We start from the raw sequence: 15,662 nt of genomic DNA on the forward strand, positions 1-15,662 counted from the left end.
CTTCCATTATCCCATAAAATTGTCTCTTGCCTCTTTGCAGTCACTCCTGTTGCCTGCTCTCAGCCCTAGGCAGCCACTGATCTGCTTTCTGTCACTGCAGTTTTGCCTTTGCCTTTCCTAGAAATTTCATATAAATGAAATGATATGAGAGATAGTCTTATGTGTCTATTTTCCTTCATCATGTTTTTGAGGTTCATACATGTTGAGTATATACTAGTATTCATCCCTTTTTATTGCTAAGTCATACTCCGTTATATAGATTTACCCTATCTTGTTTATCGTTTACCAGTTGATGAATATTTGGATTGTTTTCAGTTTTGGCTAATAGTAGTAGTCCTATTTGTAAACATTCACATGCAGGTCTTTGTGTGGACACATTGTTATTTCTTTGGGCTGTATATGTGTATATGTGGAATTGCTGGGTCCATATGTTAAATGGGTTTTAATTTCTATTTTTTCTAATGATTAATGATGTCAAACATCTTTTCATATGGTTACTTGTCATCAGAATATCTTCTTTGGTGTGGTCTAGGGTTGTGAACACAGGTATGTTTCTTTTCTTTTCTTTTTTTTAGATTTTATTTATTTGAGAGAGACAGAGCATGTATGTCAGTGCACAAGCCAGGGGGAGAGGGAAAAGTGGACTGTCCACTGAGCAGAGAGCCTGATACAGGGCTAGATCCCAGGATCCCAGGATCATGGCCTTAGCCAAAGGCAGAGGCCCACCCAGGCGTCCCTTTGCTCACCATTTTTTTTTTTAAAGATTTAATTTATTTATTTGACAGACAGAGACCACAAGTAGGCAGAGAGGCAGGCAGAGAGAGCAGGGAAAGCAGACTCCCTGCTGAGCAGAGAGCCCATGCGGGACTGGATCCCAGGACCCCGAGATTGTGACCTGAGCTGAAGGCAGGGGCTTAACCCACTGAGCCACCCAGGCACCCCACTTACCATTTAAAAAAATTTTTGTAAGAATTCTTTTTAAATATTATGTTTATTTATTTGACAGAGAGAACACAAGGAGGGGGAGCAGTAGAGAGAGAGGAAGAAGCAAGCTCCCTTTCAGGCAGGGAACCCGATGCAGGGCTCGATGCTAGGACCCTAGGATCATTAACCTGAGCCAAAGATAGACGCTTAGCCATCTGAGCCACCCAGTGCCCCTCCTCATCATTATTTTTGAGATTCATCCATTTTGCATGTAGCTCTATTCATTTTCACTACTATAGATTCTGTTGTATAAAGATACCATTACTTACTCCTCTGTTGGTAGACTCTGGGGTTGTTTCTAGCTTTTTGCTGTTGTAAGTAGTGCTGCTAGAAATTCCAGGACCTGTACTTTAGTGTATATGCACACTTTTCTCTAGATTGTGTACACCTAGGACTGGAGCTGCTGCCTGTTGAGTTTGTTCAGCTTTAGTAGGTGGCATCGATTCTCTCCCAGAGTGGTCATGCCACTCTACATTCTCATGCTCATGAATGATATTTCTTGTTGTTTCACATTCTTGCCAGTATTTCGTATTAACCAGTTTTTATATTCTTGTCACTCTGGTAGGTATGAACGAGTCTGTTGGTGTAGTTTTAATTTGCATTCCTCTGGTTACTACTGACTTTGAGGTTTTTTTGTTTGTTCATTTGGCTTTTCATGTTTCCTCTTTCGTGACTTGGTAATTTATAGGAGTTCTTTGTATATTTTGGGTGCTAATCGCTTGTCCGTTACATGTGTAGTAGGTGTCTTTGTGGGGTGGTTTTTTTCATCTGGTAAGTGGAAATACTTAAATTTAATGACAAATTTATTTTATATGTCCTTTATTGGCTGGTACTTTTTGTTTCTTGTTTAAGAAATCCTTCCCTTTTCCAAGTTTTTTTTTTTTTTTTTTTTTTTTTTTTTAAAGATTTTATTTATTTATTTGAGAGAGAAACAGTGAGAGAGAGCATGAGCGAGGAGAAGGTCAGAGAGCGAAGCAGACTCCCCATGGAGCTGGGAGCCTGATGCGGGACTCGATCCCGGGACTCCGGGATCATGACCTGAGCCGAAGGCCGTCGTCCAACCAACTGAGCCACCCAGGCATCCCCCCTTTTCCAAGGTTTTAAAGGCTGTTGCTGATACATAAAATTTCAGTTGATTTTTATTTTTATTTATTTATTTTAAAAAAGATTTTATTTATTTATTTGACAGAGAGAGAGACACACACACAGCGAGAGAGGGAACACAAGCAGGGGGAGTGGGAGAGGGAGAAGCAGGCTCCCCGCCAAGCAGGGCATCCGATGTGGGGCTTGATCCCAGGACTCTGGGATCATGACTTGAGCTGAAGGCAGATGCTTCAGTTGAAGACTAAGCCACCCAGGAGGCCCTCAGTTGAATTTTATTTATTGATTTGAAATTCTGTAATCTTCCTCATAGTAATTATCTGTAGGTAATTTGGCTTTCCACAGACATTCATGTGTGAATAACAATTTTCTTTCTAGACCTTATTTCATTTTTTTCTTGCTCTTGTGTGTATCGGATTTCTAGTATGAAGTCCACTTTGTCTGATTTTTATTTTTATTATTATTATTTTTTTCATAATGTACATTGGTTCTCTGGATTTTTTTTTTTTTTAAAGATTTTATTTATTTATTTGACAGAGAGAAATTACAAGTACACTGAGAGGCAGGCAGAGAGAGAGAGAGAAGGAAGCAGGCTCCCTGCTGAGCAGAGAGCCCGATGCGGGACTCGATCCCAGGACTCTGAGATCATGACCTGAGCTGAAGGCAGCGGCTTAACCCACTGAGCCACCCAGGTGCCCCATCTGGATTTTTTTTTTAATTTTTTAATAATTATTATTTTTTTATTTGACAGACGGAGATCACAAGCAGACAGAGAGGCAGGCAGAGAGAGAGAGGGAAGCAGGCTCCCGGCTGAGCAGAGAGCCTGATGTGGGGCTCGATCCCAGGACCCTGGGATCATGACCTGAGCCTAAGGCAGAAGCTTTAACCCACTGAGCCACCCAGGTGCCCCTCTGATTTTTTAAAAATTCATTTTTTTTAAAATTTTTTATTTATTTATTTGGCAGACAGAGATGACAAGTAGGCAGAGAGGTAGGCAGAGAGAGGCAGAAGCAGGCTCCTTGCTGAGCAGAGAGCCTGACTCGGGGCTTGATCCCAGGACCCTGGGATCATGACCTGAGCCGAACACAGAGGCTTTAACCCACTGAGTCACCCAGGTGCCCCTAAAAATTCATTTTTAAAAGTTGTTCATAATCTTTAGTTTCTCTAATATCTGCAGCATCTATACCTATACCATATTCTACCTTGCCACTCGCTGCCTTATTCCCAGTTTATGGTCACTTCCCCCTCCCCCTTTTTTTGGACTTACCAGAGGTTCATCAGTTTTAGTAGATTTTTGAAATAACTTTTATTAAAAATCCTATAAAATGTCTATTTCCCTAGTTCATTAATTTTTGTGTTTTATTATTTTTATTCATCTGCTTATTTGGCAGTTATGTTGCAGTCCTTGTTCTAATTTTTTGAGGTGGATGCTTACCTTACCCTTTGTCTTTTCTAATATATTTCTCTCCAAATACTGCTTTTAGTTATCTCGTGAGTTTTGATATATAATTTTTAAAAATTCAGTTCTAGATATTTTCTAATTCTCTTTAGGTTTAGTGTTTTACCTGTGATTTTAGAATTTCTCAGTGTTCAAAAATCTCTTTTTCTTTATTTATATTTTTGTTACTGAGATTTCTAATTTGACTGCACTTAGGTCAGAGAATACTGTCCTTTCCATTACTAGTCTTCTCTTAGTTGTGTACTGTCGCACAACAAATTATCCCAAAATTTAGTGGCTGAAGAGAGTTATTATCTCACTATTTCTGTGGGTTTGGAATCTGGGCTCAGCTCTGCTGCGACCCCTGGCTCTGGGGCCTTGGCAGGCTGTGATCAAGGTGTTCCCTGGGCGGGCAATCAATCATCTTAAGTCTCAGTTGGGAGGAATCCACTTCTAGGTGTTCGGCCTCTTACTAACTTGCCAGCTCATTAGTGCATTTAAAAAGACTTGGAAGTGGGGCAGGGCACCTGGGTGGCTCAGTGGGTTAAGCCTCTGCTTTCAGCTCAGGTCATGGTCTCAGGGTCCTGTGATCAAGCCCCGCTTCGGGCTCTCTGCTCCTCGGGGAGCCTGCTTCCCCCCCCGCCGCCCCCCGCCTGCCTCTCTGCCTACTTGTGATCTCTGTCTGTCAAATGAATACATAAAATCTTTTTTAAAAAATTAAAAAAAAAAGATTTGCAAGTATTTTCCTCATCATTATTAGATATTTTCAACAGAAGGTTCAGGCTACCTATTGAGCCAAACTGTGATAGGTAGAACATGTATCTGTTTAAGCTACCAAATACCTGACCAAAAAGAGATGATTTCCTTGGGGGGCAGGGTTACTTTGTAGGCTAGGAGCCTGTGTGAATTAGAGTCCAGTGAGGAAGTCCAAAGCCAGGTTACTCTGTCAGCACGGGGACGGGGTAACTCCGATGTGGGAGCCCTGGGAAGCAAATGGGAGCACGGAGGTTCGCTAGTGGTAGTAATTGCAGGAAGCAGCTCCATTGACTGGGGTGGAAATGCAGAGAAAAGTGGGATTCTTGAGCCCAGAAACGTGAAGGCGAGCCCCTATGGAACTGGTGCTCAGCTCTCTGAGAGGAACCCCTGCTGGAGCGTTGCTGCCTCCTGAGGGGCAGAGGCGCCTGGTGATGAGAGGACGGAGAGGAGCTGCCACTGGAGCCAGATGCCACTCCTCGGAGGATGCTGATGAAAGCAGCAGCCATTTGAGAAGGAATAAGTTTTCTCCCCATTCCGGTCGCCCTCTAGTTTCCCTGTAGTCCATACAGAGTAGCTGGAAAAGGAGAATGTGATTGGCAGAGCCCAGCCCACCGAAGCAGAGTATAGAGAAGAGGTGGGGGTGGAGGGGAGGGACAGTTGCCAAATAAAGGGCAAGAGTTGACCCCATGCTCTTGGAGTCTTGCAATGTCTGCCCGACCCAGCTACATAGTGCCGTTCCTTGAGAGGCCAGAAAGCCGTGGGATCATGACTTCCACTGTTGCTGCCAGCCATGAGTCCCAGACTTCACATAGTACCTTTCCATGTATTTATAATAACTGGTATGAAGTGACAGCTGTTTCTCCCTTTCTCTTAGAATATAAAATATTACCAAGGTATCCGGGCTGCTGTGAGCAGGGTGAAGGACAGAGGACAGAAGGCCTTGGTTCTTGACATTGGCACTGGCACAGGACTCTTGTCAATGATGGCCGTCACGGCAGGGGCTGACTTCTGCTATGCCATTGAGGTGAGTCGCGCTCTTCAGGTGTGTGTCCTGCATCTTGTGTGGGAAGTCCCTCATGCACCTTGCTTGTCCGTTTGTTCACACACATTCATGGAGTGTTCACTCTGTGCCAAGCACAGGGCCAGGTTCTGAGGATATGGAGATGAATCAGACATAATTCCTTTCTCCAGGGGCTCATTTTCTCCTTCGAAATAGCTGATCTCAGCCTTGGCTGCGTGTCTGAATCACTAAATAACTTCAAAAAATACTCATGCCTAACTGCCTCCTTCCCTCCAGTTTTAATTTAATTCTGGATGGGGCCTGGGCATTGGGAGTTTTGACTCTGCACCAAGGTTGAGACCTGCTAGCTTAAGTGTCCCCACAGAGCCAGCTATCTGACCATGTTTGTCAAGAATTGGGTGTTTAGGGACATCTGGATGGCTTAGTCAGTTAAGTGTGTGCCTTTGGCTTGCTTGGGTCATGAACTCCGGGTCCTGGGATCAAACCCTGCATTGGGCTCCCTGGCCAGCAGGGAGTCTGCTTCTCCTGCCCTCTCTGCCGTTAGGCCCCCTGCTTGTGTGTGCTTGCTCACTTGCTCGCTCTCAAATAAATAAAATTTTCAAAAAAAAGAATTGGGTGTTTAATATATAGTTAAACACGTATTGTCAGTAATGCGTTCCGTTATAAAAAATACGGTAAATGTAGAGTAAAAATAGCATGTTAGCTTACAGTTAACCATTGTTAAAATTTTGGTGTATTTTCTTCCCAGCTTTTGGTAAGGGGTGACATGTATTTAAACACTTCCTCCGGGGCACCTGGGTGGCTCAGTGAGTTAAGCCTCTGCCTTGGGCTCAGGTCATGATCTCAGGGTCCTGGGATGGAGTCCCACATTGGGGAATCTCTGCTCAGCAGGGAGCCTGCTTCCTCCTCTCTCTCTGCCTGCCTCTCTGCCTACTTGTAATCTCTCTCTCTCTGTCAAATAAATAAATAAAATCTTTAAAAATAAATAAATAAATAAACACTTCTTCCTATGAAATTTCTGTGATAATGGAATGAATTGCAAATAACAAAGTCCTAAAATAACAGTGACTTAAACAAGAGAGAACGGGCACCAGGGTGGCTCAGTTGGTTAATTGTCTGCCTTTGGCTGAGGTCATGATCCCTGGGTCCTGGGATCAAGTCCCACACCTGGCTCCTTGCTCAATGGAGAGCCTGCTTCTCCCTCTCCTACTTCCCCTGCTTCTACTCTCTCTCTGTCAAATAGAATCTTTTTTTTTTTTTTAAGATTTTATTTATTTATTTGACAGAATGAAGAGCACAGCAGGGGAAGCAGTAGAAGGAGAGGGAGAAGCAGGCTTCCCAAGCAGACAGGGAGCCCCACGCGGGGCCCAGTCCCAGGATCGTGGAAGCATGACCTGAGCCGAAGGCAGACGCTTAATAATTATCTGAGCCATCCAGGCATCCCTAAATAAATAAAATTTTAAAAAGAAAATGAAAATCAAGAAAAACGAGAAGTGTTTCATATTCTCGTATAAAGTCTGAATACCTGGGGTATTCTACTGAGACTCTTTCTAGCTCCGCATCCATGATCCCTTCAGTATGGCTCTCATGCTTAAGGTCTAGAAAGGTGGCATCTTAGGCTGAGGGAATACCATGTTGTGTCATTTAGAGTTATGGCAAACAGTGTCATGGTAGAAATCGAGAAAGGTAGATTGCAGCCAGACTATGGAGGACCTGAGTGCTATAGTAAAGACTTTAAACTCCCATATCCTGAGTTAGTTCTTAACCTGAAGTAAGAATCGTAGGTTTCAGGTTTAATGGAAATCCTGAGAGTGGTGTGTGTGTATGACTCTGTGCTCTTGTTTGAGGACTTTGTAAAAACAGTAAGAGTCACTTCCTGGCCTTTTTGAATATCATGAAAATTTTTGAATTCAATAAAAAGAAATCTGTGTTTTAGGATGGTTGCCTTAGTTACCCTTAACTAGATTTTATTATCCTTTACACATGAAGAACCTAAGACCCAGAGAGGTTAAAGACTTAATGTCACAGTTAATAAATAGGAGAGCTAGACCTGGAGACTTGATTTTTTGGTTCCTATTTATGGTGCTCACTCCACAGTGGTAGCTATAATGGGAGAGTGTGTGAGATTTCTAGCGTCGGTATCTGGGGGGCAGTGATGCCACTGATTGGTAAGAAGAGTTCAGAGGAAGGTAACTTGCTTTGTGGGAAAAATAATGCATTTCATTTTGGATATACTAAGTAGGAGAGAGGCAAGTCCCAGGTCAGGAGCCAGTATATGTGTCAATTGCTAATTAAAGATAGAGGGTGAGAACATGTTTTTTTGACAGAATTGGGAGGATTGTGCTTTTGGGTTTTTCATATATTCCCATCTCAGTTACCTGGATTTCTTAATTTCTCTCATGCTTCTCTGATTTGTGACTCTCAGATCTCTTCTGTTTGGCTCTTGACATCTTATGGTGGCCTCTCAGCTCTTACTCTAATGACCACTTTTGAACCTGTGGTCATTCTCTCGGGACTACCCTGTGGTTTTCAGCTCAACATGAGCTGCACGCCAGCAGGAAAGACAGGTCCAAAACAGTGACTGAGAACCTGCTGGTCCCTAGAGCTGGATGTTTGACCCCATATTATTTTTCTTTAAAGATTTTATTTATTTATTTGAAGAGACACAGCGAGAGAGGTAAAACAGGCAGGGGGAGTGGGAGAGGGAGAAGCAGGCTTCCTGCTGAGCAGGCAGCCTGATGCAGGGCTTGATCCTAGGACCCTGGGATCATGACTTGAGGTTAAGGCAGATGCTTAACGACTGAGCCACCGAGGCTTCCCTGTCTGACCCTTTAGAGAGGGGCTGGTACAAGTGGATTTGCAACTTGTTTGCTAAAGATATGACAGGTGAAGCTGGCAGTGTAGGGTTGTCCAGGAGAGAGAGAATAGAAGGAAAAGAGCAAACCTGCCTGTGAGGGAAGAAGTGTGACCAGTAAAGTCAATTTCCGATAGACACAAAGAGACCCTAGAGGGCAGAGGTGGAAGCCAAGAGGGGGCAGAGTGCATGAGAAGCGTGGGAAAGAAGGAGTGGTCAGCAGGTGCAGATGTTAAAGAGCACCATTGCCCCGAAGAATTTTCTGAGAGGCCGAATATCTTCCATCGCTGTGCTGACCAGTGTAGTGGTCCCTAGCCACATAGGGCTGCTCAGTACTTGCAGTGTGACTTGTATGACTAGGGAGCTGAATTTTTAAATTTCATGCAGTTTTAATCAACTTCTATTTAAATGCGTGTGGTCCCTGTATGAGACAGCACGGTTATAGAAGTTAAGCAGGACGACGACTGAGAGAGGCTGTTGAGTTGTTAGCTAAGAAGTGACCTCCTTTAGGTGGTATTTTCAGGGGAGTAGAGTTGAGGAGTGGATGGAATACGAGAAATCATAGGCAATGTCTATAAATTTCTCTTTTAATACATTTGAAAAGTGAGGCATATTTTGGGAAGGTGTATTAGTTGCAGTGATTTCTGTGGCAAAGTCTTCAAAAATGAAGCCTGGTCCTGCTTTCCTGACTTTTTTTTTTTTTAAGAATAAGAAGAGCTTTCCCTGGAATCTCTAGCAAACCTCTCCTTGGATATCATTGGCCAGAATAAAGTTAAATCCAATTTAACTTACCTCATTGACCTGGCCTGAGAGATTTGCTTACGCATAGACCGGACATGTGCACTTCTTGGAAGAAGGTTGGTCCCCCAAACTGTATGAAGGGCCAAATGATGTTGGGAAGACTTCAGGGGCCATTTCAGAAAGAATTGTTCTGGGTGAGATCTTGAGCTCTTGATGGCTCAGGAGGATACTATGAATGTCAGAGCCGGAAGGGTCAGCAGAGGAGATGAATGATAACATAAAGAGGCAGGAGGGGTGAGGGGTGAACTTGTGGTACTTTGGGGTGGAGGCAAAGTGATGAGTGAGAACTGAGGGCATGAGGCCCTCAGACTACATCTAAAAACATCAAGCCAGATCCTAGAAATAATTTGGAACAGATTGTGAAGATTTCTTTTCCTGGCTAAGCACATATGTATTCTTTATGGAAGGATATAGCATTTCCTGCTTGATTATAATAAAAGAATTATGTGTTCATGGTAGAAAATATAGAAAAGGACTTAGAAAAAATGGAAATCTTGTCATTGTGACCAGTTACTTTATCATTTTCTTTTTCTACCTCTGGTGGGTGTGGCCACGTGCACATCTGTATGATTTTTTTTTTTAATTTTATTTGTTTATTTACAGACAGAGGTCACAAGTAGGCAGAGAGGCAGGCAGAGAGAGAGGGGGGAAGCAGGCTCCCCGGTGAGCAGAGAGCCCAATATGGGGCTTGATCCCAGGACCCTGAGATCATGACCTAAGCCGAAGGCAGAGGCTTTAACCCACTGAGCCACCCAGGTGCCCCACACATCTGTATGTTTTATGCACTATTGTGGTTAGATCTTTGCCGTCAAAATTGGGTAGGCTAGAAAGTAAGAGTTGGAGGGGCTTGTGTTTAGGGACATGTGAAAGGTTAAGGAAGACTCCTGGAAAAGAGGAGATACGTGCTGCTCTGGAAGGTTGGGTTTGCTTTGGCAGGTGGGGTAGGGCCGAGAAGGCTCAGGCTTGCCTAGTACATAGTACACAATGAGATCAGTGTGGCTAGAGTATCAGACATGGGTGGGGTAGAGTGGGAGGAGAATAAGGATCAGGGAAGTAAGGTGGTTCCTATTATAGAGGGCCTTGAATACTGTAAAATATAGGCTGTGTTCTGCCCCACTGGAGCTTTGGTACAGTTTTGAACTGGTGCCTGTTCACACTTAATGACTAAGAGGGTAACAGTCTCACTTTCCTCTGGAGAGGACAGCACATGTCCTGCCTCCGGCTCCAGGTCCTGGTTTTGTGAGGCCAAGTCTCCCTTTCTGCCTTTCCCCCTAGCTCGGCACTGACACCTGCCGTCTCTGCTAGGTAGTGCAACCTCCTTAGGAGGCCCTGCCTCTGCCGTGTGCCTGGTTGGTAAGGTTTAACTCTGTGCAAGTTAAACCCAGCCGAATGTCTTCCCTTTGTATTCATTTTCATGACACACATTTGGAGAATAAAGTATTTAAGTTCCAAAGATGAGGTCTCTTTTATTTAGATTAAATCAGGGCAAAGGAATATTTTGCCTGTGTCATATGGTAACAGAGGTACATATTATATATTCAAGAGGAAATACTGTGAGGGAGACCTCTTCAAATCTTAGAACCTGCATCATGGCATAGCTTACTGATCTTGGATGTTCGAATGTTACTGCTCAATTTATTGCTCATTTCTCCTTGGGTTTTGGTTCTCATTTCTAGGTTTTCAAGCCTATGGCTGATGCTGCTGTGAAGATTGTAGAGAAAAATGGCTTTAGTGATAAAATTAAGATTATCAACAAGCATTCCACTGAGGTGACCATAGGGCCAGGTAAGATTAATACATATTGTTTTGAAAGTTTTACTCGAAGGAGAGAAAAGGCTTATTCTGGTTACCTGGAATAAGTATATTCAGGTAATCACAGGAGAAATGGGGTCTCCCCATGTGGTCTGAAGGTAAGTACTTTGCTTTTCTGCTAGTTAAATCAGCAGTGAGTAAACCAGAACTCATCACATGCAACTGTGGTGATATAAATGAAACTTCCTTTTGCTTTAAGCAAGTTGGAATTCTTATGTGACTCAGCCCTCTGTATTTTGAGTTTCCTCATACAGAAGTGAAACTAAGTAGATGGCAGAGAGGTTTGCTTTCTGCTTCAGTGTCTGAGGTGTGCGATTTGCCTGGGTAGCACAGTCTCCCCAGGCTCTCAGAGTCATTTTTATAGGCTAGGCATTTGAATCAGACTTCTCAAATTTCACGTGCTACTGATTCCTGGGGAGCATGGTAGAAAGCTTTGAAAAAGAAGCTTCTTGGGTGAGGGTCTGGATATCCCTGCAGTTTTTTAAAACACAGTAATTGAGAAGGAAGCCTCTGTATAAGGTCCACATATCTGTTCCATTTAATTAAAAAAAGATTTTAATGGAGAACCTGAAACATGCACAAAAGAATGGATTAGTAGCCCATTTATTTTATTTTTTTATTTATTTTATTTTTTAAAGATTTTATTCATTTATTTGACAGATGACAGGTAGGCAGAGAGGCAGGCAGAGAGAGAGGGAAGCAGGCTCCCCACTGAGCAGAGAGCCCGATGTGGGGCTTGATCGCAGGACCCTGAGATCATGACCTGAGCTGAAGGCAGAGGCCCAACCCACTGAGCCACCCAGGCACCCCAGCCCCTTTATTTTTGAAACATACATGTTATCCTGTTTTTTTAATCCTTGTTATTGAGGCAAATTTTCATAAAGTGAGTGCATCCGTCTTGTATATAGTGTGATGAATTTGGACACATGTAAACACATTTGTAATCTCTTTTGCAATCAGTACAGTAGAATGTCTTTATCATGCACATAGAGAGTCCTTGTGATGCTTTGCAGCCAGTCGCCTCCATATTACTGACCCTAGGTGCCCACTGATGTGCTTTCTTCAGTACGGGTTAGAGCTCCCTTTTCTAGAATTTTGAGTAAGTGAAATTATCCATGTGTACTCTTTTGTTCCTGCTTTCTTTTCTGTAGCATGATGCCTTTGGGTTTCATTCACATTCTGTGGATCAGGAGTTCATTCTTTTTGTTGCTGAGTAGCACTCATGTGGACGCCTTCGTTCACCTGATATACATGGGTAGTTTCCTGGTTAGGTCTTTAGATTTAATGATCTTCTCTTTTGTGGTGTCTACTCTGCAAGGTATGTATATCTAGTGAACTTTTTATTTCTGATACTGTATTTCTCATCTCTGAATGTTTCCTTTGATTCTTTTTTATAATTCCCATTGTTCTTACATGTTTTTGTGGGGTTCTTTTTAGATTTTATTTATTAATTTGAGAGAGAGTGAGAGAGCACAAGCAGCAGGAGAGCAGCAGTAGAGGGAGAGGGAGAAGCAGTCTCCTCGCTGAGCAGGGAGTCCAGTGTGGGGCTTTATCCCAGAACCCCAGGATCATGACCTGAGCTGACGGCAGACACTTAACCCACTAAACCACCCAGGCATCCCTTTGTGTTATTTTAGTTACTGTTATCTGTATTAGCTGCTTCAATATTTTTTATCTTCTGCTTCCACTCTTCTGTCTTTTCTGGGTTTGTTCTTAGGACTAATTCTTATCCTGGTTCTGGATTACACTTTTCTTCTTCACATGTGTAGTGATTTGTATTCGGATGCTGTGTATGTTGGCAGTTTTGCATTGCTGAGTATCAGAGTTTATTGTCTTCCTTTAAAAGCTTTGTCTGGGGACGCCTGGGTAGCTCAGTTGGTTAAGCAGCTGCCTTCGGTTCAGGTCATGATCCCAGCGTCCTGGGATCGAGTCCCACATCGGGCTCCTTGCTTGGCAGGGAGCCTACTTCTCCCTCTGCCTCTGCCTGCCATTCTGTCTGCCTGTGCTCGCTCTCCCCCCCACCTCTGATAAATAAATAAAATCTTTAAATAAATAAATAAATAAATAAAAAATAAAAGCTTTGTCTGCCTTGCAGTTGGGGTACTGACAGATCAGTTGGATCATTTCAGGGCTCGTAGTTTTTTTGTTTGTTTGTTTTAATTTGTTTTACGAGTGAGAGGGAGATGGGGCAGAGGAAGAGAAAGAAAATCACAAGCAGGCTTCATACCCAGCATGGATCCTGACATGGGGCTTGATCTCATGACCCTGTGATCATGACCTGAGCCAAAATCAGGTGGGTTAACTGACTGAGCCACCCAGGTGTCCCATTCAGGGCTTGTTTCTAAGCTTTGTTGAAGTGGGGTTAGAATGGCTTTAAGTTGAGGTACCTCGAGTCAGGCTCTGTGCTGGGTGTGGAGCCTACTACAGATTCTCTCACTCTCCCTCTTTCCCACTACACCTCTGTCCCCACTCTCCAAAAAAAAAAAGACTAGCTTTAAGTCAGGGTTTCTTTTCTTTTTTAAAAATATTTTATTCTTAAAGATTTTTATTTTATTCTTTACAGCCAACATGGGGCTAGAACTGACAACCCCAGGATCAAGAGTCGCAGGCTCTGGGTGCCTGTGTGGCTCAGTGGGTTAAGCCTGTGCCTTCAGTTCAGGTCATGATCCCAGGGTCCTGGGATCAAGCCCTACCTACATCAGACTCTCTGCACAGCAGCGAGCCAGCTTCCTCCTCTCTCTGCCTGCTTGTGATCTCTGTCAAATGAATAAAATCTTTAAAAAAAAAAAAAAAGAAAAAGAAAAAAGAAAAAAGGGGCGCCTGGGTGGCTCAGTGGGTTAAGCCGCTGCCTTCGGCTCAGGTCATGATCTCAGGGTCCTGGGATCGAGTCCCGCATCGGGTTCTCTGCTCCGCGGGGAGCCTGCTTCCTCCTCTCTCTCTCTCTGCCTGCCTCTCTGCCTACTTGTGATCTCTCTGTGTCAAATGAATAAATAAAATCTTTAAAAAAAAAAAAAAAAAAGGAGTCGCAGGCTCCGCATACTGAGCCATGTGCCCCTCTCAGGGTTTCTTAGCAGTGACATTCTTGACATTTTGGGCCTGATCATTCCTTGCTGGGAGGAACTGTCTGCGTACTGCAGGATGTTTATCCCTGGCTTCTTACCAGTAGAAGCCAGTACTACCTAGTGCCCTTCACCACACCCCCCTCCCCCCAACCCAGGCCCCGGTCATTTGAGCCAACCAAAAAGGTCTCCAGACATTGCCAAATGGCCTGGGGGTGGGGGCAAAATCACCCTCCATTGAAAACCACTGTTCCAAGATGATGTTGGTTTCACTAGTACCAACATGGCTTTCATAGAGTCTCTCTGGGTTGCTGGCTGATAGGAACTAGAATGGTTCCCAGCCCTCTGTGAGCTCTGGAAATTGTTCAGTTTCTACCTAGATGGTATGGTCATCGTTTGCCTGGCTTTCTACAGTCTTGTCTTCTGTGTGTGTGAGTATATTCAGCAAGAGGCTTCAGGGGAGCCCTGGTCAGATTCCCGAAGCCCTTTTTCTTTTTTTTTTTTTTTCTTTTTTTAGATTTTACTCATTCATTTGACAGAAACAGCGAGAGAGGGAACATAAGCGAGGGAGTGGAGGCTCCTCGTAGAGCAGAGAGCCAGATGCGGGGCTCGATCCCAGGGCCCTGGAATCATGACCTGAGCTGAAGGCAGACATTCAATGCCCAGGCGTCCCCTGAAGCCCCTTTTCTATGTAACATCCTCTCTGGTTCCCTCCCCTGTGAGTCCCAGCCACCTGCGCCCTTAACTCCACTTGCTGTCTCCTTACCTCAGCAAGACTGCCACATTCTGCCAGACTTCCTGCTTCCCATAGCAGTCCGGAGAGCACTTACTGGCAGAAAGCCAGAGCAGTGGTAGGGGTCACTTTGTTTCTCTTCTTGCAGAACAAACTGTTTCCTCTTTTTTTTTTTTTTTTTCCTTTTAAGGTTTTTATTTATTTGACAGAGATCACAAGTAGGCAGGGGAGTGGGAGGGTGGGCGGGGAGCAGACTCCCTGCCGAGGGGGTCCATCCCAGGACCCTGAGATCATGACCTGAGCCAAAGGCAGAGGCTTAAGCATTTGTGCCATCTGGTCATGTGGCAGAGACTTAGAAGGCGGTGGGGTACCCACCCTTCTTGGGCTCCCCATCCTCCTGGAGCTCCCTGCCCTCCTCAGGCTCCCCCCCAACCCGTAGGTCCTACATTAGCACTCAGCATGCTAGCTACCAGGCTCTCAAGAGTGTTTGTGAAGATTCGGTGGACCGTAAAGCTCTGTTTATTTGAAGCAAATTGGACAATACATCATTTTGAGTTACTTAATTGGCTTAAAAATTATTCAGGAGGTAGAATTGGCAGGGCTTGGTGACAGAGAGGGAGGAATCACGGAGTCAGCTAAGGTTTGCTGCCTGTTCTGGGTGCTGGGCGTAGTTCTAGGCATCGCTTGGGGTAAAATGCCCAGCAGAGCAGACAGGGCTGCCGCTCTCCTGGAGCTGGTGAATGATGGCCAGGTTTCAGGACCGTGTGACTGGTGGTGCTGGCCACTGAGGCAGAGGCATGAGAGGGAGAAGCAGACATGTAGGTGTGGGGTGCAGTTTGGGACAGTGTATTTATGTTTGAGTTCGGCGTGATAGCAGAGAGGGTGGGCAGAGACAAGTGTCTCTTGTCAGCTTTCATGACAGGGAGCACAGGGCTGCTTTGTAGAAAGTGGGCAGCTGAAGGGCCAATTCAGCCAGAGCAGCCCCACCCCCGTTGAACTGCCATTTTGTTGTAAAACTTAAATTGACCTTGCCCCCCACCTTCCCACCAGGGGAACTTATTTAAAAGCAAGTCCAGGAAACCAGTCCCAGGTAACAAAGTCCA

At 44.3% G+C, this 15,662-nt stretch overlaps 1 protein-coding gene across 5 annotated transcripts in view; it reads left to right on the top strand.

Annotated features, from left to right (window-relative positions):
* PRMT7 (protein arginine methyltransferase 7) overlaps positions 1-15,662 on the top strand; it is a 49,666-nt gene that overhangs the window by 10,678 nt on the left and 23,326 nt on the right. For all 5 annotated transcript variants that reach the window (XM_032325201.1, XM_032325202.1, XM_032325205.1 and 2 more), the window contains exons 4-5: positions 5,154-5,303; positions 10,632-10,740. In XM_032325201.1, coding sequence (XP_032181092.1) covers positions 5,154-5,303; positions 10,632-10,740 — 259 coding nt within the window. The remainder of the gene's footprint in view (positions 1-5,153; positions 5,304-10,631; positions 10,741-15,662) is intronic.

This window comes from Mustela erminea, chromosome 19 (assembly GCF_009829155.1).
Source record: "Mustela erminea isolate mMusErm1 chromosome 19, mMusErm1.Pri, whole genome shotgun sequence".
NCBI classification, from domain to species: Eukaryota; Metazoa; Chordata; class Mammalia; order Carnivora; family Mustelidae; genus Mustela; species Mustela erminea.